At 46.3% G+C, this 12,953-nt stretch overlaps 1 protein-coding gene across 1 annotated transcript; it reads right to left on the reverse strand.

Annotated features, from left to right (window-relative positions):
• Positions 1-1,324: 1,324 nt before the first annotated feature.
• Positions 1,325-12,730, reverse strand: LOC120038026 (cyclic AMP-responsive element-binding protein 5-like). The gene is made up of 4 exons (XM_038983970.1): positions 12,266-12,730; positions 7,846-8,073; positions 3,710-3,818; positions 1,325-1,479 (listed from the first exon to the last, which is right to left on the reverse strand). Exons 1-4 carry the CDS (start codon positions 12,728-12,730, stop codon positions 1,325-1,327), a joined length of 957 nt encoding a protein of 318 aa, XP_038839898.1.
• Between the last annotated feature and the right edge of the window lie 223 nt (positions 12,731-12,953).

Raw genomic sequence — 12,953 nt, forward strand, 5'->3', positions numbered from 1 at the left:
TGATCAAGTACCTACATACGACACTACATACCCTGTATGTTACACATGTAACCAGAACATTGCACTATTCAACACAGTAACTATCTGACACATACTTATCTGACAGAGGTACTCAGACTCAATCTCTGCTAGTCAATCCATCAGTCACAAGCACACATACAAGATAATCGTCCCAAATGGCATTTACCCATAAGGCTCTGGTCAAAAGTAGTGGCCTTTATAGAGGAAAATGTTCCATTTGAGACGCAGACATAGTCACAGAGGTGACGTTAGGGAGTGTCACAGAGGTGACGGTTTGAGGCTCATGTCCCGTTGCTGTGTCACCACAGTGACCCGGTGGGGGTGTCGGTCTAACAGAGGTATGACATCACAAAAACGCCACACGGGTTAATGCTGCATGAATTGCAAAACTCCCTTTTAACTAAAGTACAAATAAAACATTTAAAAATAGATAAAAACCATAAGACAAAAATAGAAGACAAATAAGAACGAAGACAAACCCAGAGAACACATATTAGTTAAAAAGGTCTATAAAAATACTACTATAGCTACTGTAGAAAGAGCAGCCCTGCAGGCCTCCGAGGTTTCTCTTCAGAGGTTTCTCTCCAGAGGTTTCTCTTCAGCGGTTTCTCTCTCCAGAGGTTTCTCTCCAGAGGTTTCTCTCCAGAGGTTTCTCTCCAGAGGTTTCTCTCTCCAGAGGTTTCTCTCCAGAGGTTTCTCTTCAGAGGTTTCTCTTCAGAGGTTTCTCTCCAGAGGTTTCTCTTCAGCGGTTTCTCTCTCCAGAGGTTTCTCTCCAGAGGTTTCTCTTCAGAGGTTTCTCTCCAGAGGTTTCTCTCCAGAGGTTTCTCTCCAGAGGTTTCTCTTCAGAGGTTTCTCTTCAGAGGTTTCTCTCCAGAGGTTTCTCTTCAGAGGTTTCTCTCCAGAGGTTTCTCTCCAGAGGTTTCCTTCCAGAGGTTTCCTTCCAGAGGTTTCCCTCCAGAGGTTTCCCTTCAGAGGTTTCCCTCCAGAGGTTTCCCTTCAGAGGTTTCCCTCCAGAGGTTTCCCTCCAGAGGTTTCCCTCCAGAGGTTTCTCTGGACCCGGTCCTGGAGATGGAGGCAGTGTGTGATGCCGCCCGTCCCGTACTGACAGACAGACAGCCCTCAGAGAGCCAGGGAAGGGGGGTTAGACCAGGGATGGGATGGGGCTGGGGGTACGGGTACGGGCTGGGGGTACAAGTTGGGGGCTGGGGTTACGGACTGGAGGTAGGGGTTGGGGGCGGAGGGTACGGCTTGGGGGTTTGGGGTACGGACTGGGGGGGTACTGTAGTCTCTCTCTGTCTTGTCTCTAGTGGATGGGGTTGATGTCTGTGCGGTGGTTGGGCAGGCCGTGCACAGTGCTGCCCCCTACAGCTGTGCTGGAGGTGGTGATGTTGTTGTGCTGGATGACCTGCTGCTGGGAGCAGGCTGGGGCCGGGCTGCCTGCTGGACTGCTGTCTGGACCTGAGGGGAGGAGGACAACACGCAGGGTGAGGGGATGTGTGTCATGTCTGTGTGAGTGCAGTGTTTGTATCAACATGAATGGGTGTGTAGTGAACATGAAACCCTCAATAGAACAACTCTCTCTAGATGTCTGTTTATCTAAACAAACACGGTGCAACAACCTCCAACAGTTAACAACCTCTTCATTTTCACCAAAAATAGAATCGTTATATTTCTATGTACAGTTTAAACCACTGAACATTATGTTTTCCAACGTAACATCTATCATATACTCCTTTCAGACAAATGGAATGAGGCGCATTGAAAGCACCTGGGCTTCGGCATGTTTGTTGTCTGTCTGAAAGGTTACACTGCAGCTTTTTAAAACCTCCACGAAACCTTTACTTTTGAAGCACCACTGAACGGGCATTTAACTGCCGCTTCTGAAGCCGGGCTAACATCCATCACTAGGCAACCAGAACTGTCAATCAAATGATCTTCATCTGCCTGCGCTCAGACCACTCGCTCCTAAGAAAAGTACTTTGAAGTTTGTTAAATACAATAACTGACAAATATTACTAAAATACATTTAGTAGAAAGAAAACACATGTACCATAAAAAACTGCAGAAAAACAAAAGCATTTTTTTTTATTTAACTAGGCAAGTCAGTTAAGAACAAATTCTTATTTACAATGACGGCCTAGGAACAGTGGGTTAACTGCCTTGTTCAGGGGCAGAACGACAGATTTTTTTACCATGTCAGCTCGGGGATTTGAACTTGCAACCTTTCGGTTACTAGTCCAATGCTCTAACCACTACGCTACCTGCCGCCCCATCAATCAATGTTTATTGTTGTCAGGGAAACAATAGAACATTCTATGCCGGAGCAGAATTCTACTGTCTGAAAAGGTAGACGCTTTGTAAATTGTCTGAAAGGTTATCAATTATCCACCCGTTACTGTAGCTGCGTCCTATGTATGAAAAGGGTCAAATAAACATGCATTTAAAAAAAACTTTATCCCTTTGAAAACATGCTTGATACATTTCCACAACATACTAGGAGTGACATCTGTACACAGACAGACTGGGCTTATCAATGCAAGTCTCTCCCAGTCAGTCAGTCCAGCCCAGTCTACTCCTCTAAACAAGGAGCCATTGAGAGCAGGGCAGTGCGAGGGGAAGTGAGCCTGATTTTCCTCTGCCTGTCTGCTGAAGCCTCACAGCACAGGGAGGGCCTTCTGCCTTCTCATAATTACATGGAAATGTCACTCCTATCCATATCAGAGGGTGGGGTTCTGATGTCATACTCTGCTGCTGTGGAACAGTCCAATAACCAGCAGGGGGATCGGGACCGGCGGGACGGGACATGGGAGTTTGGATGCCGGTCGGCAGTCAGTGACATCTTTTTTCAGTGGAATCTCTGCAGCGACCAAGAGCTGTGGTTTATTTCTATGGCTCCGGTCCACTTCTGATGGAAAAACAGGCCTCATACTCTGGGGTGGTGATGACCAGTACCAGACTTCCAGGCCAGGTGCTATCCTAGTGCCTCTCTGCCCCACATCCATGAAACAGCGTGGCTCCTGCCAGCATCCGTACACCCTGTGTGATACACATGGCAGGATCCATATGTCCTCATAGTGCGGTGAGTGTGGGACAGGATGTCTTGACTGTCACCACCCTGGACTGAACACCCTAACCTCAGGACTGCTTATGACTCATACACACAGACACTGTATGGCTGTATGGCTGGAGAACTGGGACACTGTATGGCTGTATGGCTGGAGAACTGGGACACTGTATGGCTGTATGGCTGGAGAACTGGGACACTGTATGGCTGTATGGCTGGAGAACTGGGACACTGTATGGCTGTATGGCTGGAGAACTGGGACACTGCATGGCTGTATGGCTGGAGAACTGGGACACTGTATGGCTGTATGGCTGGAGAACTGGGACACTGTATGGCTGTATGGCTGGAGAACTGGGACACTGTATGGCTGTATGGCTGGAGAACTGGGACACTGTATGGCTGTATGGCTGGAGAACTGGGAAGGTTCTCTATGCAGGTTTAGCTGCATACTAGTGATAAGGCACAGGGATGAGTGTGTGTGTTTCGGGGTTTCGTGTGTGTGTGTGTGTGTGTGTGTGTGTGTGTGTGTGTGTGTGTGTGTGTGTGTGTGTGTGTGTGTGTGTGTGTGTGTGTGTGTGTGTGTGTGTGTGTGTGTGTGTGTGCGTGCGCGAACAAGCTACTCACTGAGGTAACCTTGGGGGTCTTTCTGCAGAGTGGTGATGGGGCAGTCTTTATGGGTGAGGAGGAGCTGCTTGAGTTGGGTCACCTCGTTCTTCAGCATGGTCACCTCATTCTGAAAACAAGCAATCAAATGTGTTTAATAAAGCCCCTTTTACATCAGCAGTCTCCACAAAGTGCTTTACAGTTACCCAGCCTACACACATTTTGAGCACAATAAGAGAGATTTACTGTTAGCTGGACTGAGTGATTATATTTGCTTGGTGAATAAATTCAGCTTTTTTTGTTGTTGAATAGATTCTTGATAAAGGCACATTTTTTATAAAAGGAAAATAGCTTGTTTAAGCCTCACTGCAAAACTCACAATAAACATTCATTACTGCGATTACGTTTATTATCATTGCTAAAACCATGTACAATTACAGGATTAAGATTTCAATCTTAATTGGAATTGAATAAAACTACGGCAAATAAATGAACCAGCTTATTGTTAGGAATGTCAAAAGACAGACATCATTTCAGGGGCTGGTTTTGATTTATGGTTGAAAATTGTCTGTATCTCTGAGTGTCTGCTTCCTAGAACTACAACAAGCCCCTACGGAACAACAGAATGAATTACAACAAGCCCCTACGGAACAACGGACTGAACTACAACAAGCCCCTTCGGAACAACAGACTGAATTACAACAAGCCCCTACGGAACAACAGACTGAATTACAACAAGCCCCTACGGAACAACAGACTGAACTACAACAAGCCCCTACGGAACAACAGACTGAACTACAACAAGCCCCTACGGAACAACAGACTGAATTACAACAAGCCCCTACGGAACAACAGACTGAATTACAACAAGCCCCTACGGAACAACAGACTGAACTACAACAAGCCACTACGGAACAACAGACTGAATTACAACAAGCCCCTACGGAACAACAGACTGAATTACAACAAGCCCCTACGGAACAACAGACTGAACTACAACAAGCCCCTACGGAACAACAGACTGAACTACAACAAGCCCCTACGGAACAACAGACTGAATTACAACAAGCCCCTACGGAACAACAGACTGAATTACAACAAGCCCCTACGGAACAACAGACTGAATTACAACAAGCCCCTACGGAACAACAGACTGAACTACAACAAGCCCCTACGGAACAACAGACTGAACTACAACAAGCCCCTACGGAACAACAGACTGAACTACAACAAGCCCCTACGGAACAACAGACTGAATTACAACAAGCCCCTACGGAACAACAGACTGAATTACAACAAGCCCCTACGGAACAACAGACTGAATTACAACAAGCCCCTACGGAACAACAGACTGAACTACAACAAGCCCCTACGGAACAACAGACTGAACTACAACAAGCCCCTACGGAACAACAGACTGAATTACAACAAGCCCCTACGGAACAACAGACTGAACTACAACAAGCCCCTACGGAACAACAGACTGAATTACAACAAGCCCCTACGGAACAACAGACTGAACTACAACAAGCCCCTACGGAACAACAGACTGAATTACAACAAGCCCCTACGGAACAACAGACTGAATTACAACAAGCCCCTACGGAACAACAGACTGAACTACAACAAGCCCCTACGGAACAACAGACTGAATTACAACAAGCCCCTACGGAACAACAGACTGAATTACAACAAGCCCCTACGGAACAACAGACTGAATTACAACAAGCCCCTACGGAACAACAGACTGAATTACAACAAGCCCCTACGGAACAACAGACTGAATTACAACAAGCCCCTACGGAACAACAGACTGAATTACAACAAGCCCCTACGGAACAACAGACTGAACTACAACAAGCCCCTACGGAACAACAGACTGAACTACAACAAGCCCCTACGGAACAACAGACTGAACTACAACAAGCCCCTACGGAACAACAGACTGAATTACAACAAGCCCCTACGGAACAACAGACTGAATTACAACAAGCCCCTACGGAACAACAGACTGAATTACAACAAGCCCCTACGGAACAACAGACTGAACTACAACAAGCCCCTACGGAACAACAGACTGAACTACAACAAGCCCCTACGGAACAACAGACTGAATTACAACAAGCCCCTACGGAACAACAGACTGAACTACAACAAGCCCCTACGGAACAACAGACTGAATTACAACAAGCCCCTACGGAACAACAGACTGAATTACAACAAGCCCCTACGGAACAACAGACTGAATTACAATAAGCCCCTACGGAACAACAGACTGAACTACAACAAGCCCCTACGGAACAACAGACTGAATTACAACAAGCCCCTACGGAACAACAGACTGAATTACAACAAGCCCCTACGGAACAACAGACTGAACTACAACAAGCCCCTACGGAACAACAGACTGAACTACAACAAGCCCCTACGGAACAACAGACTGAACTACAACAAGCCCCTACGGAACAACAGACTGAACTACAACAAGCCCCTACGGAACAACAGACTGAACTACAACAAGCCCCTACGTAACAAAAGACTGAATTACAACAAGCCCCTATAACTATAACAAGGGAGAGTGGCAGTATGTCTGAGTTTAGTGGAGCAGTTCTCCTCCCAGGTTGAAAGAACATCAAACACATTGAAAGTGTTTGGTCTTCATGATCTGAACTATAGATAAGCAGAGACGTGTGGATGAAAGGAAAACAACCATTGGTAGAGTTGGAGAAAGAAAGAAGGTCTGGGTTGGAGATGGGTGCTACCTAACTTTTACAAGAGTTGAGCAGCATTCAATTCAATTCACTAAACTTGATTTAGAATGCTGTACACAGATGGAACTCTAGGGGTGCAGGCACGTACACAGATGGAACTCTAGGGGTGCAGGCACGTACACAGATGGAACTCTAGGGGTGCAGGCACGTACACAGATGGAGCTCTAGGGGTGCAGGCACGTACACAGATGGAACTCTAGGGTTGCAGGCACGTACACAGATGGAACTCTAGGGGTGCAGGCACGTACACAGATGGAGCTCTAGGGGTGCAGGCACGTACACAGATGGAACTCTAGGGGTGCAGGCACGTACACAGATGGAGCTCTAGGGGTGCAGGCACGTACACAGATGGAACTCTAGGGGTGCAGGCACGTACACAGATGGAACTCTAGGGGTGCAGGCACGTACACAGATGGAACTCTAGGGGTGCAGGCACGTACACAGATGGAACTCTAGGGGTGCAGCCACGTACACAGATGGAACTCTAGGGGTGCAGGCACGTACACAAATGGAACTCTAGGGGTGCAGGCACGTACACAGATGGAGCTCTAGGGGTGCAGGCACGTACACAGATGGAGCTCTAGGGATGCAGGCACGTACACAGATGGAGCTCTAGGGGTGCAGGCACGTACACAGATGGAACTCTAGGGGTACAGGCACATACACAGATGGAGCTCTAGGGGTGCAGGCACGTACACAGATGGAACTCTAGGGGTGCAGGCACGTACACAGATGGAACTCTAGGGGTGCAGGCACGTACACAGATGGAACTCTAGGGGTGCAGCCACGTACACAGATGGAACTCTAGGGGTGCAGGCACGTACACAGATGGAACTCTAGGGGTGCAGGCACGTACACAGATGGAACTCTAGGGGTGCAGGCACGTACACAGATGGAGCTCTAGGGGTGCTGGAGCATCTGCCCTTTTGCCCTCTTATGAAAAAAAGGTCCCTTTTGATTAAAATCAAATCAAATTTTATTGGTCACATACACATATTTAGCAGATGTTATTGCAGGTGTAGTGAAATGCTGTTTTTTCAAACAAATGACTTTTTATTAAATGTTTAGTGTCTTTTCAGGGAAGGGGTCAGCTGCGGGTCACCCCTGTCAGTAGCAGAACAAGTGTTTTCACTCTGAGCACCTGCCCCATCAAAGGTGTGTGGCCCTGCAGTGGAGAACTTATGTACTACATCTCCCTGCTTTTTGAACATAAAAGTCTAATGTGAAGACCTACAACACGTCCCAAATAGCACCATATTCCCTATATAAGCTCACTACTTTTGACCAGAGCTCTATTGGCCCTATGGGCCCTGGTCAAAAGTAGTGCATTAAATAGGGACTAGTGTGGTATTTGCGACATAACCATCTAGTCCACATATATCCTACCAGAAGCTGCATGTTGGTCTGGGTCAGCTCTTCAGCCTTCTTCTCCAGTGACACCACCCATACTTTCCTCTTCTGTCTGCATCGCGTGGCCGCCGCTCGGTTTCTCTCCAGAAACTTCCGCCGCCGTTCGTCAGGGTCCTCGTCCACCGTCCGCCTGCGGCGCCCACCGCTAGGGGTCGGAGACTGCATCGTCTGGCTCGGCTGCATCTGCTGGGCCGCCGGGGACAACTAGAGAGAGAAAGAGAGAGAGAGAGAACGAGGTCACACACACAAAGGGAAAGGAAAAGGAAAGGGGGATACCTAGTCAGTTGTAAAGGGGGATACCTAGTCAGTTGTACAACTGAATGCCTTCAACTGAAATGTGTCTTCCGCATTTACAGGTCACTAAGAAGGACTTCAACCATGTCTCATTTCCATGTTTCGTCTACTCTAACATCTCATGAAAGTCTTAACCTAGCTGAATTGGTTGTACCCTCCTGGTTCTATACTTCTACTCTACCTGTTTAAAGTCACTATTCACAGTCCCTACTCTACATGTTTAAAGTCACTATTCACAGTACCTACTCTACCTGTTTAAAGTCACTATTCACAGTCCCTACTGTACCTGTTTAAAGTCACTATTCACGGTCCCTACTCCCTACTCTACCTGTTTAAAGTCACTATTCACAGTACCTACTCTACCTGTTTAAAGTCACTATTCACAGTCCCTACTCTACCTGTTTAAAGTCACTATTCACAGTCCCTACTCTACCTGTTTAAAGTCACTATTCACAGTCCCTACTCTACCTGTTTAAAGTCACTATTCACAGTCCCTACTCTACCTGTTTAAAGTCACTATTCACAGTCCCTACTCTACCTGTTTAAAGTCACTATTCACAGTCCCTACTCTACCTGTTTAAAGTCACTATTCACAGTCCCTACTCTACCTGTTTAAAGTCACTATTCACAGTCCCTACTCTACCTGTTTAAAGTCACTATTCACAGTCCCTACTCTACCTGTTTAAAGTCACTATTCACAGTCCCTACTCTACCTGTTTAAAGTCACTATTCACAGTCCCTACTCTACCTGTTTAAAGTCACTATTCACGGTCCCTACTCTACCTGTTTAAAGTCACTATTCACAGTCCCTACTCTACATGTTTAAAGTCACTATTCACAGTCCCTACTCTACCTGTTTAAAGTCACTATTCACAGTCCCTACTCTACATGTTTAAAGTCACTATTCACAGTCCCTACTCTACCTGTTTAAAGTCACTATTCACAGTCCCTACTCTACCTGTTTAAAATCACTATTCAGAGTCCCTACTCTACCTGTTTAAAATCACGATTCACAGTCCCTACTGTACCTGTTTAAAGTCACTATTCACGGTCCCTACTCCCTACTGTACCTGTTTAAAGTCACTATTCACGGTCCCTACTCTACCTGTTTAAAATCACTATTCACAGTCCCTACTGTACCTGTTTAAAGTCACTATTCACGGTCCCTACTCTACATGTTTAAAGTCACTATTCACAGTCCCTACTGTACCTGTTTAAAGTCACTATTCACGGTCCCTACTCTACCTGTTTAAAATCACTATTCACAGTCCCTACTGTACCTGTTTAAAGTCACTATTCACGGTCCCTACTCTACATGTTTAAAGTCACTATTCACAGTCCCTACTGTACCTGTTTAAAGTCACTATTCACGGTCCCTACTCTACCTGTTTAAAATCACTATTCACGGTCCCTACTCTACATGTTTAAAGTCACTATTCACAGTCCCTACTCTACCTGTTTAAAATCACTATTCACAGTCCCTACTCTACATGTTTAAAGTCACTATTCACAGTCCCTACTCTACATGTTTAAAGTCACTATTCACAGTCCCTACTCTACATGTTTAAAGTCAATATTCACAGTCCCTACTCTACATGTTTAAAGTCAATATTCACAGTCCCTACTCTACATGTTTAAAGTCACTATTCACAGTCCCTACTCTACCTGTTTAAAATCACTATTCACAGTCCCTACTCTACATGTTTAAAGTCACTATTCACAGTCCCTACTCTACCTGTTTAAAGTCACTATTCACAGTCCCTACTCTACATGTTTAAAGTCACTATTCACAGTCCCTACTCTACATGTTTAAAGTCAATATTCACAGTCCCTACTCTACATGTTTAAAGTCAATATTCACAGTCCCTACTCTACATGTTTAAAGTCACTATTCACAGTCCCTACTCTACCTGTTTAAAATCACTATTCACAGTCCCTATTCTACATGTTTAAAGTCAATATTCACAGTCCCTACTCTACCTGTTTAACGTCACTATTCACAGTCCCTACTCTACCTGTTTAAAATCACTATTCACAGTCCCTACTCTACCTGTTTAAAATCACTCTTCACAGTCCCTACTCTGCCTGTTTAATGTCACTATTTACAGTCCCTAGTCTACCTGTTTAAAGTCACTATTCACAGTCCCTACTCTACCTGTTTAAAATCACTATTCACAGTCCCTACTCTACCTGTTTAAAATCACTATTCACAGTCCCTACTCTACCTGTTTAACGTCACTATTCACAGTCCCTACTCTACCTGTTTAAAATCACTATTCACAGTCCCTACTCTACCTGTTTAAAATCACTATTCACAGTCCCTACTCTACATGTTTAAAATCACTATTCACAGTCCCTACTCTACCTGTTTAAAATCACTCTTCACAGTCCCTACTCTGCCTGTTTAATGTCACTATTCACAGCCCCTACTCTACCTGTTTAAAATCACTATTCACATTCCCTACTCTACCTGTTTAAAATCACTATTCACGGCCACTTCCCTAAAAACAAAATTATGCCCATGCCAAGTGCCCTCCCCCTCCCCACCACTTCTTCCCCATCTGAGGGCGTCAGTCAGTCAGTCAGTCAGTCAATCAGTCAGTCAGTCAGTCAGGAGCAGGTGGGTGGGTGAGTGAGTAACTGGACTGATTTACAGAGCAGCCCTGCTCGCCTTGTTAAAGAAGTGTCAGGACACCGTTTTCCACCGCCCACCTCCACTCAGCCTAACCCTCACAGACACACAGTCAGAAAGAGCCTGCTTTGCTTTCTAAAACCCCTCAGTATGCCCACTGACTGGTCCTGACATATACTTGGCATGGGTCAAGTGCTTTCAGTCCTCAGATCATTACTGTTTTCAGGAGGATGGTGGAAAGTACCAGTTGCTTTGATGGCGGCTGTGTGTACAGCCAGTGTTGTTGTAATGTTTTACTGGTACAGAAGGATATATTTAGAACATACATGGGAGGGGTCCTAATGGCTCAACAGTCAAATGTACATTAATGGTCTTAGTTAACCTTTGACCTTATTGTAATTTACATCACTAACTTCCATGTCAACATCACAACATCAGTCCTGGGACAAATGTTTGAATCAATGTCAAATATAGGTGAAAACCAAAGACAATAACAGTATGTATTGTTAGTTGATGCTAGGCTGTGTGTTTGTTCTGTCAGCTCTCCATGACTAGTGCTAATAACCCAGGCCAGTCTTATAGGCTTACAACACCTGGAACATGTTGTGACCACTGGACTGACAGACTGAAGCCCTGGTCTGTACATTATCCTAACCCTACAACACCTGGAACATGTTGTGACCACTGGACTGACTGACTGAAGCCCTGGTCTGTACATTATCCTAACCCTACAACACCTGGAACATGTTGTGACCACTGGACTGACTGACTGAAGCCCTGGTCTGTACATTATCCTAACCCTACAACACCTGGAACATGTTGTGACCACTGGACTGACTGACTGAAGCCCTGGTCTGTACATTATCCTAACCCTACAACACCTGGAACATGTTGTGACCACTGGACTGACTGACTGAAGCCCAGTATATATGTTATAGCAACCTAACAGAGTAAAGGCCTAAACTCCCCAAACGAGTGCGTGTGAGGTATTTAAGATTAAGGGTGAAGCCCTGGAGCCCAGACAGTTTACAACCTCCAACTGACCCTCCTGACCACTGAGACTGATCTGCAGCTGACCAACCTCAAAGGAAAAACTGACCTTTGTGTCTGTTGCCAGGTACCTCTTCTTGGCAGTATGGCCACGGCCCACGGCTGAAGGAAAATGTGTCTGACCAGCCCCGGCGCTTTACAGTGAATTTGTAATGTCATTTCCTCTACTGCATTTAAACCAAACCACTAATGGCTGTCTGTCTACCAGACTGTTAAAGTGCAGGACTGAACTGTTATGGTTTGGGTTAAAGTAGGTGCTTTTGGCTTCACATGTGGTTTTAGTAGGTACTTGCCATGCTTTGGTTTTGTGACAAACCTTCATAAACCTCTGTCTATACATGAATGGTTCTGATATTTACCTTCCTCTACCTCTGGCTCCGGTACCTATGCGTGGGGAAAGAATCACTTGTGAGTGCTAACCTGTGAATGTGACCCTGGTCCAGAATGAAGTGGAGGGTGGGGTGAGGTCTGGTGTGGGTGTCCAGGGTGGAGGTGAGGCGGGGGTGAAGTCTGGTGTGGGTGTCCAGGGTGGAGGTGAGGCGGGGGTGAGGTCTGGTGTGGGTGTCCAGGGTGGAGATGAGGCGGGTGGGAGTTGTGATGGGGGTTGTGGCCCTGTGGGTGGTGGTGCCCGCCCTGGCTGTGGCCGCTGTGGTGATGGTGGGGGTGGTGCTGGTAGGCGTGGCTGTGGGGCGGAGCCGACAGGTGCTGGTGAGGGTGGGAGGGGTGAAGGTGGTGGTGGCCGCCCCCCTGCTCCTGCTGCTGCCGCGATGACATCATTTCCATCATGTGACCCATGCTGTTCATGTTGCCGTTGGCGATGGCTCCCGGGTGGTGCGCGAGCGCCGCCTTCAGCCTCTGTATGGAGAAGAACAACAACATGGCCATGTTTCTATCATTCACTGGGATTAGGGACAGGAGTTCTTCCTGGTCAAGTCATGTGGCCAGGAAAAACTTCAGGCGCTTACTATTCCAGACCATAGAGTTAAATGATTCATCTCTTTAGGCCAGACTTTGTCTGTTTGACAGTCTATCATTGAGTTAACTGGCAACAGGTACTGTAGGTCAATTGAAAGTGTGTTGACTATTGACTGTGAGACGATACACTGCT

This window comes from Salvelinus namaycush, unplaced genomic scaffold (genome assembly GCF_016432855.1).
Source record: "Salvelinus namaycush isolate Seneca unplaced genomic scaffold, SaNama_1.0 Scaffold204, whole genome shotgun sequence".
NCBI lineage: Eukaryota > Metazoa > Chordata > Actinopteri > Salmoniformes > Salmonidae > Salvelinus > Salvelinus namaycush.